The 22,178-nt window shown below is 46.0% G+C and overlaps 2 protein-coding genes across 4 annotated transcripts in view; both read left to right on the plus strand.

The window, feature by feature from the left end:
• Positions 1–1,049: 1,049 nt before the first annotated feature.
• On the plus strand, positions 1,050–8,958 carry THUMPD2 (THUMP domain containing 2). Its single transcript, XM_042895190.1, has 10 exons — positions 1,050–1,142; positions 1,260–1,392; positions 1,563–1,978; positions 3,125–3,202; positions 3,983–4,035; positions 4,319–4,406; positions 5,008–5,079; positions 5,424–5,538; positions 6,597–6,714; positions 8,115–8,958. Exons 1-10 carry the CDS (start codon positions 1,050–1,052, stop codon positions 8,428–8,430), a joined length of 1,482 nt encoding a protein of 493 aa, XP_042751124.1. The 3' UTR covers positions 8,431–8,958.
• Positions 8,959–15,242: 6,284 nt separating this feature from the next.
• The window catches only part of MAP4K3 (mitogen-activated protein kinase kinase kinase kinase 3), an 80,820-nt gene continuing 73,884 nt past the window's right edge, over positions 15,243–22,178 (plus strand). For all 3 annotated transcript variants that reach the window (XM_042875859.1, XM_042875866.1, XM_042875876.1), the window contains exon 1: positions 15,243–15,384. In XM_042875859.1, the coding sequence (XP_042731793.1) occupies positions 15,277–15,384 (108 nt within the window). In that variant the 5' untranslated portion in view covers positions 15,243–15,276. The remainder of the gene's footprint in view (positions 15,385–22,178) is intronic.

Below are 22,178 nucleotides of genomic sequence, written 5' to 3' on the forward strand. Positions count from 1 at the left end.
CCAGTTGGGGTGTAGGCTCCTTGGCAACGCAGGACTTCTGCTGTGACTGCTGAGCAGTCTGACTGTCACTAAGGTAAGCACGCTGCTTGGTGAAAGGCAGCTGTCAGTTTTCCAATTGGCCAGAGGGCAAATTAAGATGACACACACTGCTGTGTGCCTCCAAGTCCTTCACAAGCTTAACCTTCCCCAGCTCTCACCCAGCTGTTAGCTCACTTGCTTCTTACAGGCATCAGAACCAAAACGGGTCAAGACCTAGCTGTGGATGTCCCTGTTGATTGCAGGGGAGTTGAACTGGAAGCGTCCCTTCCACTTCCTAAGGATTCTAGGATTGCACGGTGTCTTTGCTGGGGCACCACAATTTGCCTGTGGCTTTGTGTTCGGAGGCCCATCTCGGGACAGAGCTGTGCTCAGAGCCCGCAGTGTCAGTAGCAGGCATTGCTGGCTGCCTCCGGGCGTCGGCCACGACTGCTGCCATGGCGGGGCACTGCTGTTCCTCAGCTCGGCACGCACCCTGCTGGGCTGTGCTGAGCGCTGCTGTATGCCGCTCCTGGGCCGGGGGCACCGCTATGGATGGAGAAAGAAAAAGCAAGAAACGGAAACCCTTCTGGCTGAGAAAAACGAGCCAGGATCGAGTTCCGGTTTCCACCTGGCATGCCTTCGGATCTGCCGCCTCTTGCTTTTGAGTGCTTGCGGCAAACCAGTGTGGACTGAAGCACAGTTTGTTTTATTCCAGCCAAGGGACAGCTCCATTTTTTAAAAAATTCTTTCTAGTTTGATCCAGTGCTCTCTGATTTGCGGCAGGTGAGACTGGACTTCACTCCTTCGGAGCGTTTCTGCCCTTTCGGGCTCAGACCGGACCGTACAGGACTGCTGGCGGCCGCTGTACTTCATACTCCGCCTCCGTTCCCCCGTACTAAGCGGGAAGGAGGAAGACTGATGACGTTTCCCAACGCGCCGGCACTCCACACGTCACGTTCGCTCCTCGGGCGCACGGCGCGAGGAAGAGCCCGCCGGGGGGCGGCCCGAAATGGCGGCGGGGGCGGGGCAAGATGGCGGCGGGCGCGCGGTACTTCTGCACGGCGGGCCGCGGTCTCGAGCCCTTCCTGGCGCGGGAGGTGCGCGCGCGGCTCGGCGCTACTGAGGTGAGGGCGGCACCGCGCGGGGCGCTGCCTGCGGCCGTACTCCCCCACCGCGGGGGGGAGGGGGGTCCTCAATGCTGACAGAAAGCGCGTTTCTGCGCGTCTGCTTGTTTCTCTAAGGTGGACTATGTCTTAGGGAAGGTTTTCTTCACCACCGCCGCGGAACCGGATGAGCTGAAGGAGCTCAAGTCGGGAGAGCGGCTGTTCCTGCTGCTGAAGAAGCGCGTCCCGCTTTCTGTCTCTAGAAATAAAGGTACCGTTCGCTGCTCGCCCCTGTATAGAGAGCTGCCTGTGGTGTAGGCTGCTGCCCTTCGGGATTCACACCTCGATGGCACCTAAGCGTGATCTCTGTTGACAGCTGCTCTCGTGCTGTAAGAGAATGAAGAGCTGAGATTGAACTGCTTAAACTGCTTTTTCTTCCAGGGAAAATGCTGCATGAGATTAAAAGCCTTCTCACTGAGGAACCCAAGTCCTGCCTGGATGTTATCGCTACTTGGAGAAAACTTCGTAGTCATGAGGGGAAAAAGGATGAGGTTTCTCAAGAAAGCCCAAAACCTCACAAGAGAAAACCAGAAGAAGAGATTAATATTGCATCTAAAAGACAGAAAACGGAGCAAGTAAGAGAGACTGTGTCTGAAGAATGTCAAGCAGGAGCTGGAGAGAACTGTGCGTTGTCAGAGGAGGAGAGTGACCAGGACTGCCAGACTGAAAGCAAGACTTCTTTAGAAGGCCCTCCCAAAAGCAGCACAGAGCAACCTACTGAGAATGAGAAGCAGAACTTCAGTTTCAGAGTTTCGTGTCGTTGTAGTGGAGCGATTGCCAAGATACTCACTTCACAGGTATGATAAAGTATCCGTGTTCTCACAGATTTTAGCAGAGGTGAAAGGAGGCATGTAGTTTATTTGCAGTTTAAATTCTGTTTTGGAGTAACAGATTGATCCTGTCTCATCTCAAAGAAGAAGAAAAAAAAGCCGTAAAACCTGCATCTACCTTAAGGAAGTGGAAATACAAGTGCTGTTGTTAACTTCAGGACGCTGTTACTTTTTCTTTTTTTTTTTTTTCCTTTTTTTCAAATCAGTGCCTTTTATTGAGGACTGGTGGAGGTAAGAGGCTGAGTAGCAGGGTAGGTGAAGCCTGGTGGCGGAGGAGCAAAGTGCGCGTAGCTCTCAGCTGCCTGGAGGGCTGCTGCAAGGACGGAGGAGCTGAGCAGCTCCCAGTTGTGACAGTTTGGAAGGGTGCTGCTTGGACATTCAAGAGTTTGTTTCTGAGAAGAGTGGTGCAGCCCTGGGACATGCTCTGGGCTGTGGATCTCAGCCTTACTGGGCGCCAAAACTCTCTTGAATGACGTAGAGACCTTTGGAGGTGCTTTCCATCCTATTTCCATCCAGCACTATTCTCAGCTGCAATGTATTTTCACTGTGAAAAGATAATAATAAAGGTAGCTGCAGCATATTTAGGTTTCCCTTACGTGAAGGTAGCAGTAGTTATCAGTAGATCTTTTTTCTCTACTGAAGTTGGTGCCTTGGGAAGATGGGATATGCGAGGCTGCCAGCAGCAGCATTTGCTTAAATTTGTGCTGTGTGTTTGAACTGTTAGTCTGAAGGCAGAGACTTCTAGAGGTGACAAAAGCATTAAAACTGAGAATTGCACTTACATGTAGGTAGGTTTCCCTTTAGGTGATCCAGTTTGCAATCATCCAAAATACTTTGCGTGTGATATGCAGCCCTGAAATGACTACAGCTGCTTGCTCAAACTTGGGCAGGACTTGAATTTCAGCTTTCCACCCTCCAGGTGTGCAGCAGTTCTGAGATGTTTGCACATCTGTCAATCTGTGCTGTTGTTCCTCTTCTTTGTACAATTTATTTTCTATGAATAACGAGGGACTCTTCCTGGGTACTTATGAGGGCTGTGCAGTCAAGGCTGTGATCTGTAGTTTTCGTATTTCTTTTATGTTTATTGCCTGATCCTCGTCTCTCCCTTTGCAGGAGATTGGAAGAGCAGTTGGCATAGCGCTGAGGAAGCAGTTTGGATGGCAGGCTGATCTGCGCGCCCCTGACCTGGAGGTAGGGCACTTGTCTGCTGGGTGGCCTGTTGCTTCATCCAGAATTGGCCCCAGAGTCCTTTATTTTTTCCTCTGTTCTCTTTGCTTGCAGTACCACAGCTTCCTCCCATTTGTCTTTCTGCTTAAGTTTAACTAGAAATCATCTGGTAGTGCTGAGCAGAGTTTTTCAGTGGCACACTGTGTACACAGTGTACACACCTTGCAGAGCACTGTAGCTCCAGTCATAATCACTGGAAAGGCCAGCATGGGCCTGCATTGACTGGGGGAGGACCCACACAGGAGATGTCTCAAGATCTGGCACTCATATAAACTGCTTGACTCTCCACGTGTGGAAAATGGAGCTCCCCAACCTGCCTGGAAGGATTATCTGTGTTGGGCTTCCAGCTGCAATGCTCCTTAATGGCAGTGCTTTTTTTAGAAAAACAGAGAATTAAAAAGGGCAGGGAGTGAATGGCCAAGTGCTAGTATGCAGTCAGTGGTCTCTACTTACAGTAAGTTTATAGGTAAAAAAAAAAAAAACATTATTTAAAAAAATAAAAAGTAGTTTCTGTAAAAATCAAAGTGCTTGCTGATGGATTCCTGACAAAAAACCTCTCCTGGATATTAAATAATCTTTGAACCGGCCTTCAGTTTATCTTCCAATTAATCATAAATTTGTAAAGCATGTATTTTTACACTTAGACTGGGATTGGAAATTCATAGAATCATCTTCTGTGTCTGGCTGAAATGAGTTGAAGCTACTGCCATCTCAAGTTGAGAGATTCTGGTGTTATTCTTTCAGATCTTTCTACATCTTAATGACATTCACTCAGTCGTGGGGATTCCTCTTTTCAGGTAGGCATTCTCATCACCAGATTTGTTTTGGCAGTGCAGAACAGGCATAATTTCTAAATAGTCCTGCTGTCCTCTGTGTTTAGCTTTTGGATCAGTATTCTTAAAGCCTACCTGGAGTTTACCTGAGCACATAGGCCAGGCTTGGCAGTGAGCACATGGCTAAAAGCAGACTGGTTTCTGTCTGTGTGCAGACCTGGGAAATTCAGTTCTTTTGGTATTTCATCTTATGTGGTCTTTTCTGGGTTGCTGTACCATTACCTTACATTGATTTTGGTGTCTACAGGCTTCCGTTGGCAAACAGAGAGTACATCAGAACAGCAGGCCTGCGGTCAACTGTTGCCTGGGCCATGGCATCTCTGGCTGAAATAAGTGTAAGTGAATGTTCATGGCAAAGATGCAGAGTCCTCCATAAGGGTGGTTTGCTGCTTGGAAGGGCTGAAGCTGGAGTTCTGGAGCAGTGTGGTGATTTCCATGCCCTGTGCGTTCATCCATATGGATAAAGGTTGCCTTACTCGTGCTCAGAGTGCACTGTCAGCAGGTGTCAGCCAGATACCTGCTCTATAGTTCCAGGTCTTTCTAAGCACAGTGTTACTCCTTGTACAGATATGTTTACATTGCAAGGGTTTTTTTCACTGTTGAAGTGTCAAAGCTGAAGTCCTTGTTTTCGCAAGGAAAACAGAAGCCGCTGTGATCCACAGGTTAATTTGTAACCAGTATCTGTCTGCTGTCCAGTCATGAATTTTCCCTATATGTGACCTCAACACTAGATGCATTGTACTTGTTAAAGCTATTCATGCTTTATACGATATCGTCTTACCAGCCAGTTTGGCCTGATAAAGCAATGACTTGTTATCTGCATTGGATTCTGTGCAACTGAGTAGGAGGTGAGAAATCAGTACATGACTGAGTAAGCTTTGTACTGAGGGAGGAGTGTGTCTTGCTCAGTGTGTGACAACCCCTTTATTCTTGTAGGTGGGTGCCTTCGTGCTGGATCCCATGTGTGGGCTGGGAACCATCCTGCTGGAAGCTGCCAAAGAGTGGCCTGTAAGTGTCTCACTCACAGTAGTGAGGGTTTGAACAAGACTTGTAGTTGCACCAAGAAAAAATCTGTACTGTAGTTATACCAGTGTCCATCAGTGAAAACCTGGAACCAAAATAATCTTTATAGACAGTTGTTTAAAGTGTCTTAGGACAGACATTCCTCCAGAAGGATGTAAAGCAAAGTCCTATGTGTTGTACAGGTGCAGTGAGCTCTCTGCTAATGGTCTGCAGGGCTTCTGTTTGGCACCCATGGCTCTTCTTTTAAGAATGCCTGTCCTGGAAATGGAGGTGTCAGTGTCACAGAACAGCAAATTGTCTAAAAGACTTTTCTGTTTTTTTCTGAATAGGAAGCCTGTTACTGGGGTACGGATACAAGCGATTCACAATTAGAGGGTGCAAGTGTGAATATTAAGACTGCGGGCTTGGATGATAAGATTGAGTTGTTTAAAGCTTCTGTGAAAGGTATGTATGTAAGCTTTCAGAGTGAGACTTTCGAAGTGCAAAGTCTTTTGTGTTTCAGTGGTTGTATAGGTGCTCTTGAGGTGGTCTGTAATAGAGCTATCTTTAAAAATAAATAGATGGGTAGTGACTGCATAATTGTTTGCTCTGTGCCTCGCTGAAATTTGACAAGAATAAGCTCAGAATAGAATAATCTTCAGACACAGGCAGTAACTGTCTTAATAGGAAACCATAAAATGGTCTCTAGCCAATTCTGGAAAGGCTGGCACAGAATCACAGCGGGGTTTAGGTGGGAAGGGACTATTGGAGATCTTTAGTCATGTCATCTGCTCGGAGCAGGGCTAACCCTAAAGCCGTGTTCAGATTGCTCGCCTCATCCACTAAGTCCTGAGCATCCTGTAGGATGAAGCACCCACGGTCTTCCCTTTCACCTGAAGTCTATACTTTGGTCAACCCAGCCTGCTGTGTGATTGGCTTTTGACCACGAGGGTGCACTGTTGCATCATTATCAAGAAAACTAAATACCCCTGGGATGCAGAAAGTTTGATTCTGTTAGAGCTTGCACCTTTTCAGTATTTCCCTAAAGTGATTCTGGTTGTAATGCAATTACTGGGAGAAAGAATGGGTAGAGGAGAATCCAACATGTGGCTTTTTGCCTTTAGTACCTGTACATTTAAACATCTGTGCTTGAGCACTTGCAAGCTTAGCTCTTACTTTGCATTTTGCTTGTAAAGATTTACTGTGTGTTGAGAAGCGGCAGTTAATTTGGAACTGTGCAGTGCCCTGCTAGGGAAGTCTTGCTGTTGAGGCAAACATATCACCAGTAACAGAATGTTGAGAGCTGGGCAGTACTCTCATGGATTTGTCTCCACTCAGTGTGCATTAGGCTGGTAATGTTTGTAACGTTGTTTGTGAGGGGAAAAAAAAAAAAGAAGAGCAGCTGTGAATCTAGTGGCATAACTCATGAAAGAGCTGGCAGAACATTCTGTCAGGTGAATGAGGGCACGGCTGCTGTTCGTTTTGCAGACTGTCAGATGTCAGGGCCTACCTTTATTCTGCAGCGCTGCCGTTGCCCTCAGAAAGCTTTGATGCCGTGATTTCGGATATTCCGTTTGGGAAGAAGTTCAAGATCACAAAAGACATACAGCTCCTACCAGATATTCTCCAGGAGATGGAGAGGTATGTGCGGCCTTTGGTGGAAATGCAGTGATGTCTTGTGATCTTAAATCCCAAGCTAACAATGTCTGCTTTGTTCGAAACGCTCTCCAGTTCAGTAACATGATCCTGTGCAGACTGTGAAAGTCTGAGTCCTTTACTTGTTCCTCAGAGGCTGCTGTGACTTGTCTTGCAGATAGTGGAAGTGCTGATGGCAGTGCAGGCTAAAAAGAAGTGAGACTGTTGTCTGAGTCATGATGGTATCGTGAGATGAAAGAGTAAAGGAGGGTAGCCAAGCAAAATTTAAAAACAATAAAGCAATAAACATTTCTCAGGCCTGTGTAAAATCATGTGCTTTCATTTTGGGTTCACAATCAAGCTTCTACTAGCCTGCCTTGGCAGGAAAGATCTCAGACTGGAAAGCAGTGATACGCATTTTCCTTTTTGACACTGTACTGGAATATCCAGCTAGCCACCTGGTCTTGTTCAGTTGCCTCTCATCATCTCTCACCCGGTCATTTTGTGGCACAGTTATATCAAGCTAATAACAAGTTGCTTCTAACGGGCAGTTGAAGCTATCTGCCACCTAATTTAACTTTCTGGCTGAAAACAAGATGGGGAAGAGGGTGAGGTAGCTCCACAGAATGGCAGGGCAGTCTTCTGTCAGCTCACGCTGACTATCCCTGCTTTTTACCCTTGTTTCACGTTCTTATCTTCTGGTCTCATTTGCTCTGCTGGGTCATTCTAAGCAAAATATCTCCCTGGGAAGGGGGAAGCGAGGAGAGGACTGTTACCATGAGAGCCCTACCAGTAAGACTGTTCAATGCACTTGCAGTGAGAGCCAAAATAGCCTTTTTTTCCTTCTTTCAAAGCCAAGTGTAGTGTTTCTTTTATGTGGTAAGAAAAAATAAACTACAAACAGTGGTTAATTTTCTTGTTTCCTGTATCTGACAGACTTGAAAGGTTAGTCGAGTACAGAAAGGGACAAATCTTTCAACATTTTCAAAGGGAAAGGCCAGCTTCAGAACTGCTTTACCAGCCTGGAAAGCTCTCCCTTTTGCTGTAATGGGAAGCTGTTCCTTTGCAGGCCAGTGAAGGCTCAGGCCTTGCTTCTCATATTGCGACTCAATTGTTGTAAGAATATGAGGAGCTAAGAAGCTGAGTCCCTCTTCCCTACTGCTCAAATGGAAAGAGCTCCTAAGGTCAGAAAGGTTTGTGAGTCAGTAGAGGGCCTGGTTCTCCCATTCAGCTGGGGAATTTAAATTCCCTTGGGCCAACTCGGTAAAGCAGTATTTGCAGCTACACTTAATGTGTTTAGGTGCTTCATTGAATGCAAATGATGTCTGAAGTATCACTGTTGTTGAGTTCTAAATGAATCCAGGCAGGACGAGCACGTAACCTTTATTATTTTCTGCAATTGCCAGAGTGCTTCGCGTTGGAGGGATTATTGTGTTGTTGCTGAATCAAGATCTCCGTAAGCGCATGGATGGCAGTGCCAAGACTGCTGAAAATGAATCGCTTAATGCCATTTCTGATGGTGCAGGTGAAACGACCGCTGTGAAAGCCTTGAATAATGATGGGAACTCATCCACCTCAGGGACTGGTGTTGAAGAACCTGTTCTCAGCTGCGGACAGATGTGTTTTGGGTCTCTGGTGCCAGATGGCATCTATGAAGTTAGTCTTGGAAAGACGGATGCTTTCATATACAAATACAGGAAGATCTCTACTGCTGGGAATTAGTAGCTTTTGTGCATTGTGCCAGTGTTGAACTTGAATCCTGATAGACTTGAAAGCAGCATGGCAGTGAACTGGTGTAACTCTGCTAGTCCAAACTGTGAGACATTTGCTAGCTCACCTCAGTTTACTTGAGTGTACTAGGCTGTTGCTTTTCTCACTTTGGCTTTTAGATGGAAGATTCCTTTTTGTGTTTCAAATGTTTTTAATATGAACTGCTGTAACAAGGCAGAGTCCTCAAATCCTTGTTTAGACAAATCCTCTCTATATCAGTGTGAGTTCTTCATGAGAGAAAGGCTTCAAATGCTGAAGTACCACAAAAACATGGTAATACTACATGGAAATGGGTTTTCTTCCCCTTTGATATTCTTAGGAAGTGCTGCTTAAGAAGCCTCCAGCTATTCTTGAGGAGTGGACGGAGAGCCTTACTACGTGCCTTGCAGTCTTGTATTATTTTAAAGCTATCTTATGATGAATTTGAATTGTTGCTATTCAGATACCATGTTGTGGAAAATAAATTATTTTTGGTATTAATTCCTTGTGGGGTTTGCATGTATCTAATAGGAATGCTTCAGCTTTTAGCATGAAAGCTTATTTCTATCAAGATTTTTTTTTCCTTGCTTGATAACATTGCTCTAAAGGTGTAGTGTAGAAGCCAGAAATGCTTGCAGAATGAATTTACAGTTCGAGGTGACTTCTGTCTGCAAAGAAGCACGTAGATTTTTTGTTTTCTTTTTCTGAAAAGGGGGAAGTCTTAGTTAATCTAGTCTGTGTAATGGGGTTGCTGAGGGTGCATTGAGTCCCACTGTTGATGTCATGATGTTACAGGGCATTGGTCCCGGTGCTGACCCATGAGGAGCACTGCTTACCTCCATCCAGTCTGGACACTGAGCCATTGACCACCAGTGTCTGGGTACAATATCCTAACCAGTTCCTTGTCCATCAGACGATCCACCGGCCAAGTCCATGTCTTTCCTATTAGAGAGAACAGCGTTATGGGGGACCATGACAAAGGCCTTGTCCTGACAGGTGACGTCAGTGTCTCTTCCCTTGTTCACTGATGCGGTTACTGATGCTGTCGTAGAACACCAGTACGTTGGTCAGGCAGGACCTGCCCCTGGTGAAGTCATGTTGGTTGCTTAGTATTACCACTGTCTTCCATGTGCCTTAGCATAGCTTCCATGAGCATCTGTTCCATGATCATCCTCGGCACTGAGGTAAGGCTGTCTGGTCAGTAATTTCCTTGGTCGTCCTTTCTGCACCTTTTAAAAGTGTGTGTGACAATGCCTTTTTTCCAGTCACCAAGGATTTCACCTGACTGCCATGACTTTTCAAATACCACTGAGAGTGGCTTGGTGACTACATCAGCCAATTCCGTCAGGACTGTCTATTAGATGCATAAACCATTTTGATAGAGCATTATTGCATCCATTTGTTTTTGACAAGACAAATACACAAGTGGGTAAAATACGGCTCCAACAGGACCTAACAGTATTTAGTGAGAATTTTGCTCTATGCTCACTGGTAGAGCCAAGCACAGAAGTGCAGGGAAGGCAAGCTCCAAGCTGTGCTTAGCTCTGATGCTGATATATCCTGGCCTTGCTTCCTGGTGTCTTGATTCTTCCTAATTCAATTTATTGATCTGTTGGTTTTTAGTCTCCTCTGTACAACTGTTTGCTGAATTTGCCACTGACTTTTTCTGCTGTCATTTAATGGATGATTATTGCATTAAGCATCAGTCTTTTGTTCTCTCACTTCTCCCTTCTCTTCCCATCCCTACACTCACAATACGGGTTGTTTACCTCCATCGTTTCTTTTTTTGTTCAGAGCCCATGCTTGTTGTGAAGCAGTCCAGCAGTCCCAGGAATCCAGCCAGCTTTTTTCCTCTGCCCACCTAGTGTGAAACACCACTCTGGTAATGAATGCATGGATGCCATGCACTGGAGGCAACAGTGGCTTTCAGGTGATGGCAGAGGATTGTAGTTTTGGATGAGCTGTGACAGATGCATCAACGTAGCACAGAAGTATTTTAATTGTGGGGACTGGCACTCAGTTTGAGTGCTGTCTGACAGATCAGACTAGTGCTTTGATCTGTTCACTCACCTGTCACTTCCATTAAGCACTGGAAAATGCAAAGCCGCTCCCCTCCAGAACTCGCCATTCCTTTGTTGCGGAGGTGGCATTTTGCCCAGACAGGAGAGGCTTTCTGGGGCTCTTAACTTCCTGCTGCATTGCTTGTAGTGAATGCGTGGTGTAAGCACCAACCATGCTGTGATCCTCCTGGTTTATGAACTCTTTCTCCTTTGCAAGACCACTTCCAAGCAATGACATTGTAGCTGTGAACGTTTTGACAGAGGCAGGTTTGCCTAAGCAGGAAGAGACCTTCCAGGAATGGAGTTATTTAACCTTTTCTTGCAGGGCAGGCCAGGTGCTCAGAACGAAAATCTTGGTTATTTCCAAATTATGCAGGATCTTCATATACAAAGGATATATAAATATGTGTATAAAAGATGCAGGCACATATTTTTTAGTTTTAGGAAAAGGTGTATTTGAGCACGGGGAAGGGCAACAAACTTTATCTTTAAGATCAAATGCAAATGTACTGAATCATAACATTACACAAAATGCCCTGGGAAAAAGGATATAATTCTGTCTAGGATTCATCTGGCAACAGTGACTTTTTCTTTATTTCTTTACTTACAGATCCTTGAAAATAGAAATAGTGCAAAATATTGCTGCAAATGAAATAATCACTTTGATATTCTGAGATGCAGCAGAGAGCAAGTAACAAAAGAAATGCCTTAATTATCAAGTAACTTGCACCCAACTTTGTTGATACAAGTTATCTTGGGTAGCAAACAGGTTATAATTACTGGTATTCATGTTGTTCTAGTGTGTTACCCAATTGTGCTGGACTGTGTTGTAACTCTGTGGTTATGAAGTGTTTCCAGTCAACTTCTTGGTTATTACTTTAAAGGATTCCCCTCTGCGACCTCAGTCACGCCTGCCCCTTCAAACTGAGCATGATAGCAAAAGCCTCAGTTCACGATCAGACTTGACCCACGTGGCAAAATCACACTGAGCAAAAGTTGCAGCTGTGATGCAGAATCCCCTCTGTAGGAGCAGAGTCCAATGCATGCTTCCAAGGAGCCAGGAGAATAGTTTTGCATGTGCTGTGTGTAATCTGATCTGAAGGTTACAGAGCAGGTAATCCACCTCGGTGGGTGGCCCTCGCCAGCCTCCCACAGCATAGCTCTGCAAAGGGCAGCTGGGGGGAAAGTCTGTCCCCAGCTGTCTGCAGGCACCCACCTCCCAGCCTTGGCTTAGTCTTCATTAAGCATTTTTCATCAGGCTAGGATTTTCATTAAGCTGCTAGATTAGCTATGCACAGCAAGCCTTTCCTCAGGCCTATGCTTTCTAAACTTTTTAAAGGAAAAAAAAGCTATGCCTGTGCATTACAGCTGCTCGAATCAAAATATTTCCTTTGGCATGAGAGAAAGCATTGTGCATAGCCTTATGAGTTTCGATGGTTCAAGCTCACACTGGATTCTTGTTTTTAGGGGACTTTAGCTCTCCCTCTGTAATAGTTGTAAACAACCATTTATTTTACAGCTAGCTTTTTGTTTTTGTTTTTGTGAAAGTATTCCCCTTCCCTACTTCAGCATGAAGCATTCAATCCAACACCAGGAACTGCAAGCTCTAGGGAGGGACAGCTCTACTCATGAGAAAAGATATCACTTTGCGTGTGATGGAGAGGGAGCGGTTGTTTTAGTCCCACGGTCCTGCTGCATGAGCCTTAGAACACTTCTCAGTTGTTCTTTTGTTTTTTAATTACTGGTTATTCCACTTGTGTGAATGAATCGGTTCATGCAAGGCCCAATAACTGGAGATGAGGAGGAAAGGTGTGCTCCACTTACTGGCATCACATGCTGCCTACTCAAGGGAAACCTGATGAAGCCTTAACACATAATTACCTCACTAGAATGGTGCTTTACTATTACCTGTCATGAGGAGCAGAAGACCTGCAATGTGCTGGGTGAGGCTTTCTTCCACAAGGAAACTGGTTGCTGTGATGATGCACCTGCAGAGATCAGCTGCAGCCATGCCTTGGAAGTATGGTGATTCTTCTGAAGTCTGTTGCCACCAAAACAGAAATAAAAAGTGGGGTTTACAGTGAACATCCCTTCCCCTGCAGGAGAAAGGGGAGGGATGCTTAGAAACAGGTACTTGTGCAGCTGGCTGGTGCCAGGCAGACCAAAGTAGAAGCAACTCTATACCTACAAGTGCCTGTAAGTAGAAAGTAATCCTCTCTAGGATCAAACCAATGAGACTGCTGCATATGGATGCTTTTGTAGCTGTGCTATCAACCTCCCAGTTTTACATGAGATATGTGATCATATAGCTTCAGCCACAAAAGATTCAGGATGTAGGTGCAGTATGGATTTATGCAAACACACCATGATAGACTGTTCTATCTAATTGTTCTCTATTTCATCTTTGAGTTTAAAGTAACTTGGATGGACATAAATGTTCCAGTTTCTGAAAGCTGAGGAGTTTCCATGCAGACGGGTTTTGCCATAATTATTTAGCATGTGGCTCCTGATGTCACCTGAAACATCTGCTGCTGGATGTCCTCCAGAGATGCTGGAATGCAGTTTTTCAACCTAAGGTCTGCTAACTCCTGCAGGGGCAAGGAGAAAGGCAACCTTTCTATGCAAGCTAGCATTTAATTCCTGCCTTGTTCTTAGGAAATGGACAAGGTGAGCTGTGCTGTCGCTTAGGGAGCAGGTGACATTTGTACTGCTGGACTGACTTTGACAGGTTGAAAGGGATGTTGCACAAGCATACTCATTGGCTGGCAGACATGCTACATGTTAATAATGCACCTCTGAGAGATACCTGCTGGAGAAGTAGATGAGGTGCTCTGGTCTCCCCTCCCAGTGCTGGTAATGCTCCTCCTTTCTTACACCCAGCTCTCACTGCAATTGGTTCCTGTCAGTCTTTCTCTGCCCTGCTCCTCCCAATACCAGTCCCAGTGTCCAAAGACCAGCAAGTGCCAGCAGCCCTCAGAAAACATTTCCTTTTATGTGGGAGCATGACTACTTATTCCCTCGCCTTTGTCCCCCCTATCCACAGGATACTACTTTCTTCAGCGATTTCCCTCAGCAGTACGTGCTGGCTGGGGCAGCAGTGTCTGTGCCACTGAACTTGCAGGGAAGAGAAAAGGAAGGGCCAGAGTGGCTTTCTTTCTTTCTTTCCTCCTCTTCCTCTCTTTCTCTCTTTCTCAAGACCACTTCTCTTGTTTTCACTTTCCATGTTCTTCAGAGACACCAGCGCATCCTGCCACTGGCAGCCTGCTCTTTGACATGACACCACAGAAGTGACTGCTTTACAAGGAGGTAAATAGCCATGCAGCTGTATACAGACAGCCAAGGCAACCAGCGCAGAGGGTCCCATCCTGCATAGGTGCAGCTCCTTGAGCTTGCTCTGGTAAGGTGGTGCTTTCCCCTAACCACCAGTTCTCTAGCTGAAGATTCACGCCTTTAGATTTGAAGAGGAAGCATGCAAGGAAGAAGCTGAGTCTTCAGGCTGCCCACATTGTGATGGGGGAGAGAAGTATTTTTTTTCCTGTGAAGTATAAAGACTTTGTGTTTAAGGAGAGGGAGAAAGTGTCCAAGATGCACTCCTGCCTTTTTACACTTAAATTGGGAAGTATCCCAGGCTTGGCTCTTCTTCCTGGGCAGCAGGAGTATACCAGGATGGAGTGATGCAGGGGGGTCTCTTCACCTCCCTCCCACCTCCAGATCCAACCAGGCCCTCCACATAGCTTCCCTTCCTGCACTTTCTTTGGGGCACACTTATGACCACAACCAACACACAGTGTGGACGTTGGTGTTTTAGATCTTAAATGGCAGCTGGTCAGATGGGTTGTGAGCACAGTAAGCCCTGGAACTAATGCTGCCTCCAGCCTCGGTGACGTATGTTCTGTGGCTTTGGGGTGCTGTTGAGAACAGTAAGGGTTCATGGTCCCTGGAGGCACCACAGCAGCACATCACAGTGATTTGAGGGAAGTCTGAGGTGAGAGCTGGTGTTTGTGTCTCTTGGTACGCATGGGGTTGGCTGAAGCTGGAAGGAGTTGTGACACCAACACCTGTATCTCTAGCGGCTTCAAAAAGAGCTGTTTGCTTTGCTCTGCCTGATTGTTATGATTCAGGTAAGGCTGACAGCCTCCAAAGGATGGGATGGCAGGGAGCAGCAGCCCAGCCCGACCCTGTGGCTCTCGAGGCATGGAATGTGTCCTGCAGTGCCTCAAAGCCCCAGAACCTGCTGTGTCCAGATTGGTCCTTGGCACAGCCTTCGTGTCCCTGTGGGTGTGTTGCGTTGAGAAAAAGGAATAGGAAGGTATTTGGGTGAACAGGAATCAGAATGGAGAAACCCACAGGTTTTCTGTAAGATCAGAGAAAGCCCAGGCAATACGTGGGGATGGAAAGCAAGCTTCAAGCAGAGAAACAAGCTCGACGCCCGAACATCGCTGCCAGCGCCGCCATGGCGCACGGCGCAGCGCTCACGTCCCTCGCGATCTCCGTCCCGCCCCGATGGCCCTCGTGGCTTCATCGCCTCACGCGGCGCTGCGGCGGCGGCGCATGCGCAAAAAAACACACGTACGCCGCTCGCCGCGCACGCGCGGCCCGCCGGGGCGGGGCGGCGCGCATGCGCGTTGTGGCTGCGCGGCGCCATGTTGCCGGAGCGGGGCAGGGGGCGGCGGTGAGCGCTGCGGTCCGGCGCCCTCCCCTCCCCTCAGCTGCCCTCCCCCGTCCGGGGCCGCGGCCGAGCGGGGCTTCCCCCGGCACCATGAGCGGTGCCGGCGGGCGGGTGTGCGACCTGTCCCGGCGTAACCCCCAGGAGGACTTCGAGCTCATCCAGCGCATCGGCAGCGGCACTTACGGCGACGTCTACAAGGTACGGGCCCGAGAGCAGGACGGCCGGCACTTGGGACCACCATCGGTACCTGCGGGCGTGCGGGCCGGGCCCCGGGACAGCTCCGCGTTGGGCCTTCTGTCGGGCTCCGGAGCCGCGTCCCGTCGCTGCGGTGCCGGTTCGGGTAGCCGTGCCCCGGGCTGCCGCTGTCCGGGCCCGCTGCGGGCTCCGAAGGTGGGAGGCACCTGTGCACACCTGGGGTGGCGGGGCTGAGCCCGGAGCTCCCTTAAGGCTTACAACTGCTGGAAGCGTCGCTTCGGCACCGCGCTTCCCAAGCGGCATCGCAGTTTGGTTAACGAAATCGGTTCTGGAAGGCAAGGCTGTGCCGGAGCGGTCCGAAGCGTTCTGCGATGGGAGGTTCAGTCGCTTTAAAGTAGCGCTGACGTTACCTCTGCCTTGAAATGAGCGTCCCTAGGGTGACGTCTTGTTTGGGTAGAGCAGTCTTTAGTTCAGGCTGTCTCGCTTGGATGTAAGAAAAGCTTCAGCACTCGTGTACCTGCCTTCTCAGTGTGCTAACCCCCAGCCCGATTCATGGCTTTATTGAAAAGGGTTATTGTGTTGTCTTGCCTACCTTGCTGCTTTGCAGTATTAGTGTGCTGTGCTAATAGCTATCCAAGCCTGCTTGCTTCACACTGTTTGTTATTTTTCTGCAAACTGCCCACTTGATGTTTATTGCATTTGAAACTGGTCTGCTGCCTGCGATCCCTTACTGATTGGTTTTGCTCAGTGCTCTGTATGTGACTGATGGGTGTGAATTCTGTTTTCTGTGTCCACGGTTTTATTTTAAGGATGTTACCTCCATGCGTAGGCTGGATATATCTATTTACACTACCACTACGTGAGTGAGGCCTGCTAGTTTCTGTTGAATTTGTCATAGTTTTCTTGGTGATTATTATATTTACATTGCTGTCACCATCGGTTTGCTGCTTGGTTAGCAGTCAACATTCAGCGCGGCTTGTAACTTTTTGTTCTCTCTCAAAATGGATTTGTCTGTGTTTCATGTTTGCATGTGACAGCTGAGATGGAAGATGATGTATTAGAACAAGGATATGTTGGGCTAAGTTTAAAAGTATTTATTTCTTGTTGGCAAAAGCGAGATAAACACTTTCTTACTTTACAACTAGGTTGAGAACAGCATAGGGAAAATGAGTCATGCTTTTCTCCTGAGAGAATTATTGCCCATTTCATTTTGAGGCAAGGTGTTGCCCAGGGTGCCTTCAAAGAGGAATGTGAAATTAGTCTGAGAATCATAATGTGGCGTGGTTACTTCTATGTCACAAAGAGGAAGTAATACACTCATGTATGTTATCCACGTGTGAGCTTACTAGGCCTTTGTCCTGAATTTGTGAGGGGGTTAATATTAAAGCCTCTTTGATTTGCTTAGTCTTGCTTTCTGTGGGTGAACTTTGCGGTCAGTGAAGCAGTCAAGCAGAGCTGAGGTTACTGATGTAAACACAAAGCTCGTCGGCGGTGGGGTTTCGGCAGATCTGAACCAAGTTCTGGGTGTACTCAGATGACCTCAAACTAGTCCTTGAAAACTTCATTTTTGCCCCCTTTAGCAGGGAGAGCCGTATAGGAAGGTGTATTATTGCGGTAACAAGAAGACGTCTCCTTGTGTTGACATTCTTTCTGTATGCTGACCTTTCTGTAACCTGTTTTCCTGGCGAAGTTTGGAGGAGCTGAAAGCAGAGCGGGCTGGCATCCACTTCCTCAGCTCTTTTTCATTGAGCTGAGCTATGGAAATGTGTGGGCCTGCTGTTAGACAGGTGGAGCATTTTAAATAACAAAACAGATCTTAGTATTTATAAGAGCCAGTGGCGTGGAATAAACTAATGAGTTTGTAGTAAGAAAAGTAATGGGTAGTGTTTTCCATGTGATGAGCTCTTTATTGGATATGCATAGTCAACCTTATCTCTTCCAACCAATGTTTATTGTAGGAGATGAAGCTGGATCTAGTTTTGTCTCATTCTTAGTTATTAGGATATCCCAGGGGTATAAACGCTGACATAATGTTTTCTGTGAGGGTCTGAAAGATGCCTAAAGGACTTAATAAATAACATTCCACTGAAAATATGTTGCTGTGATAGATAAAGCAATATTACAGAGCTCTCATTATCCATTTAGATACAGTGGAGGATTTATAATTGATTCCCTTGTCCAGTGATGTCTCCTGGCAGGATTGGTGAAGTCAATTAATGGCAAAATCAAGTTACTACCTTGGTAGCCCAGCTGTAACAAAACACAGACGATCTTCTAGTAGTGTTTTCTTGGAGCTAAGTAATCTTCTGTTCTGCGTTTTGTCTTCTCACTTGTCTGATTTTGTATGTCTTAACGATTGTACTTGTTAAATAACTTAATCTCTAAAGTAGACTTTGTATGACCTGAGAGCAAAATTGCTTTTCTGGCTGTAGTTGCGTGTTAGCAGAATTCTTATTTTCACCTTCTGTTTCTGTTGAATTTTCTCATCTGTAACAAGACTGTGAGAAAGGGCGAAGGCCTGTGCTGCTGTCACACAGTGAGTTCTGTCTTCTGTGTTTCTGTATTTCACTGTTAAGAAGACTTACATTGCGTGACACGGCCAGCAAGGCGTAAGGGAGGGCTTGTCCTTTTCACAGCCAAAACAGCATTACCCCATCCTGCCCCCTTTTGGGAAATAATTTTCTGGAGTGAAGTGAGGCAATCACTTAATTACTTTATTTTGTCTGAGTTTTAGAGATATATATATATATATTTTTTGTCTCTTGGTATGAAATTACCAGTCTGATCAGACCTGTACCCAAGTTCTGTTTAGTTTTGGGTTGCAACTTCCACGTGGGATATTCTAATGACTGTATTAATAATTAACATCCAAGTGCTGTAGTTTTCCTTTTCACATCCATACTAATACCTTTGGTTTTGTTGGTAACTCCATATAGATTTGAAGTAATATCCCGAGGTGACTGTCGGTCCATTTTGTTTGTTCATATAGTTAACTTTTATCACAGTGTATCTTAAAAAAAAAAATTGTTTTGGTTTCATAAGCATTGAACTTATTTGCCATTGTGCAGGTTTTTCATCTACTGTGGGTGCACCCTGCCAAAGATTCTCAGCATCTTAGAAGAAGACTTTTCTTTCCATTTTACTGAAAGTGATGCTTAATGATAATTAGACTGGACTGTTGTTTCTGCACAGCTATTGGTTGTGTCACGTCTGCTTCACCTCACTTCTTTTCGTTTGCTTGACATCTGATTTCAGAACAGAAAAAGGCCGATTTGTCTGCTCTCCTGTCCTTTGGTTTGGATATTATTTTTAGTGAGGAAAGTCACATTTAACCACCTCAACTGTTTGAGACCAAAACACTCAGATTCTGTTTCAGACTTTGGTTTCTGACAATGCTCCTATGTTTTGCTGGGAGAGAACGTGTCCAGAAGAGATGAACCTGAAGAGTCTTCCATTTTGCATACAGGATTAATTTCTCTCCTGTGCTTCTCTTTCCTGGGATGATTTGATAAGCCATCCGTTCTTCAGGAGCAGAGAAGATGCAGGAATATTTCAGCAGTGCCTTTTACTTGTGTGCTTCTGGTGCACGTTTTAGTATTCTTATGTACCTTGCAGTTGTTCAAGCTCTTTCTGAAGGATAAAGATCCTTTTTGAAGGATCTATATTTCAGGATTTCTTTGTTAAACGACATCCCTTGTTATTTAAGAATTGCTTTCTAAAATTGTAGCCCTGTCAGGCTTTGGTGGTGCCTCCTACCAGAATGTGGAATGCCATTTATTTTTACCAGAACACTTAGTAGTTCATTTCAGGTTAATTACAGCTGCGACTTCCTCCTAAGCTGTTAGATCAGGTCAGCACATCTTACTATTGCCTGAGAGCCAGGGGATTCCCTGCCCTATTCCTAGCTTTAGTCGCTGCTCTCACTGCTTATCTTGCATCAGCTCTGGAGCTCAGCGTGCTGCCCAAGCCAGTATGCTTAGCTAGCCTGGCAGAAAAGGGACCAAAAAAGGAGTCAGGTGGATTGCTGCATGCTGAGCATGGGCTCAGCTCCTGGCTTTGAGAGGGCGGCAAGCAGGGAATTGGGCAGCATGTAGGGTGGCAGAGCTGAGCTGGGTCTTTCCGTGCTGCAGATGAGTTATCCTAGGAAGTAGCAACTTATTTAGAAACTGCTTGTCCATGTTTGGTCAGCAGTTAACGTGTGAAGTAGTTGAGACCAGAAGCAAGCTATAATTACTGTCTTAGACTTTGCTTCTTGGCCCAGTTTCTCTTGTAGCATTGCATATTTGATGTTACCAGCCTCCATTTGAAGGACAAATAGCTGGCAAGTGATTTACCTCTTTGGACCCTGGATTTTATGGCTGTACTGCACAGGCCTCTCCCTGTTGTGTGTATACTGCTGAGGCACGTAGTAGGCACGATACTAAATGTGAGCATTCCTCTTCCTTTGCAGACACATCCCATGCACATCTGCTTGTCTTCTGCTTGGCTAAGCAGAGCTCATGCATGGAGCTCATCTGACTGCTGTGCTATTCCATTGCTCTTCCATTCTCTATTTTGGAGTAATAAGATCCCTCCAATTGTGAGGCAGTTTTGATTAACAGAATTTTGTATAATGCAATAACAACAACAAAAAAAGACTTTTCTATCTTATATTTATAGTAAGTGGCAGTTTTTCAGGTAACATTTTGGTCTGCCAACTGTCTTCACAGTGGTGCTGATAATGATTCCTGTTTGAACAGGCAGCGCTTCTTCAGCTTGACTTAAGTTGTTGGGTTTTTTTGTCCTCGTTCACTGGTTATGATGAGTAGCTTTGTATGGCTTTCCAGAGCCCACTGTAAGAGTTGTATACATTTAGTGGTATGCCTGTGGACCAGCAACACCATCTTTGCTTCTGGAAAACCCATGCAATGCATTCTTGTTGAAACAGTTCACTTCTATAAGTGGGGAATTGTACCCGTTTTGATTTCTAGGTAGATGACATTGTGGTAAAGATGGCGAAGTAGGGATTGTGTTCTGTGAAGTCTGCCAGAAATGCTGGCGGGGGGTAAAGCTGCTGGTGTGTGCTGTTGCCTCATCCTCATGAGGGCTAGGAGTTGACCCCCCCCCCCCCCCCCCGGAATGTTTTTTTTTTGACAGAGACCACGAGTCTTTGAAACTGTTGATTGCTTTTTCTGACTCAAAAGTACTTGTTTGAAATTGCTCTTCAGCCAGCTGCGCCTTATTTATGCTCTAATTTCAAAACCTGTATGTAATGGGCAGCTTGACTGTGATTATGCTGAATGAAAGCATAAGGCAGGTCCTCAGCATACCGAGCTATTGTGTAGTATGTACACAAGCATTCTCCCAGTAGGCTTCAGAGCCGACTATCATTTTCAGAGTGTCAGTACAGTTGGAAGTGCTGTATGTTTTCCACTGTCTCATTTATGGGCGCTTGGGCAGGGAATTGCTTTCCAACGGATGTCTCCAAAGCGATTTGATGAGATCTAGGAATACTTGTTGGGGTACCTGGTCCTCATCCTTTGTGAGGAGCCCTTGTACCTCATACCTTCAGTGTTAATAATCCAAATGGAATAGGATACAAACTGCTACCTTGTGTAGGTTGCCGATTTCAAGTCGTGTTGTCTTAAGGAATAACTCATGCCCTGAAGCAGCTGGTAGTCAGCTCTTCCTGAGGGCAGTGCTGACCCATGTTAAATCAGGTTGTGTTCCTGCTTTCTAATATTTATGAGTCCAAGAAGATAATGGTTGAGAGAACGGCCAGCTGGCTGAGGAGTCCTGCTACCGCTGGTGGTGGAGCAAGGAGGAAACGCTGCATCTTTTCGGCTTCAGTATTTGTTCTTCAGTGTCCTGCTCTCAAAAGAAATGTTTGTGACAGGAGGGATGGTCTCAGCCACAGAGTGTGGAGAGTGCACGTTTGGCGAAGTTGCCGGCTGCTCAGCATTTCTTCCTTTGGCTGGGATGGAGCACGTCCTGCTGTGGTTGTATCTGTAGATCTGTCTGTCTGCTGTTGATAACTTTTCTGGCATTACTGTCACGTGGTAATTAACAAGAAGCTCACGTGTTTTATTTGGCAAAATTTGCTTCAAATTTTTCATTAGTTCCTACCCAACTTGTGTCTTAGTTTGGTTGCCATAATATTCTGCAGAGCACAGTGACCTTCAGTTAGAGATTCCTGACAGCTGAACACAGCATGAGGTGTGTGTAGGGAGGATGTACCAAACAACTTGTCTTTGTCAGACTGGCAGCATCCCTGAAGCCTCTGCAGTGGTCTCCCAGCTTTGTTTGCACATCCTAGCTGAATGCAGGATGCCTAACTGCAGATCTCGCTGTTTCCACTCACCACAGTGGTATTTCATTGATTTCTCTTGCTAGCTGTTTCAAAACATGTCTTCTAGGATAAACAAGACTTGCAGATTATCTTATCTCTTCATTAAATTATAATTAATCTTTCTTGTTGATCTCAGAGGTTAAAAGTATACTGGCTTTCAGTTTGTGAACGTCTGGCCTCTGTTTCTTCCTATGAAAGTAGGTGTTAAGGAAAAGCAGTAAGGAATAAAAATCCTACTTCAGCAGTGCCACTTTCTCTCGAGTCACCTTCATTCTCTGTTATGGATGAAAGGAACCGGTATTTTTGCTATTTTTAGTATCTGTAGCATCTTTGTTGCTGCCACAAAGCAATGATCGGAGACACTGCTGCCATCAGAGGAGCACACAAATAATGGCTTACTGGGAAAGGACTGCCAGGCAGATTTTGTTTTTAACTCTTCTTTCTGTAACCTGTCACATTTGGACTACTG

Source organism: Lagopus leucura, unplaced genomic scaffold (assembly GCF_019238085.1).
Source record: "Lagopus leucura isolate 7727_CA_CO unplaced genomic scaffold, USGS_WTPT01 Super-Scaffold_73, whole genome shotgun sequence".
In the NCBI taxonomy this organism is placed as follows: Eukaryota; Metazoa; Chordata; class Aves; order Galliformes; family Phasianidae; genus Lagopus; species Lagopus leucura.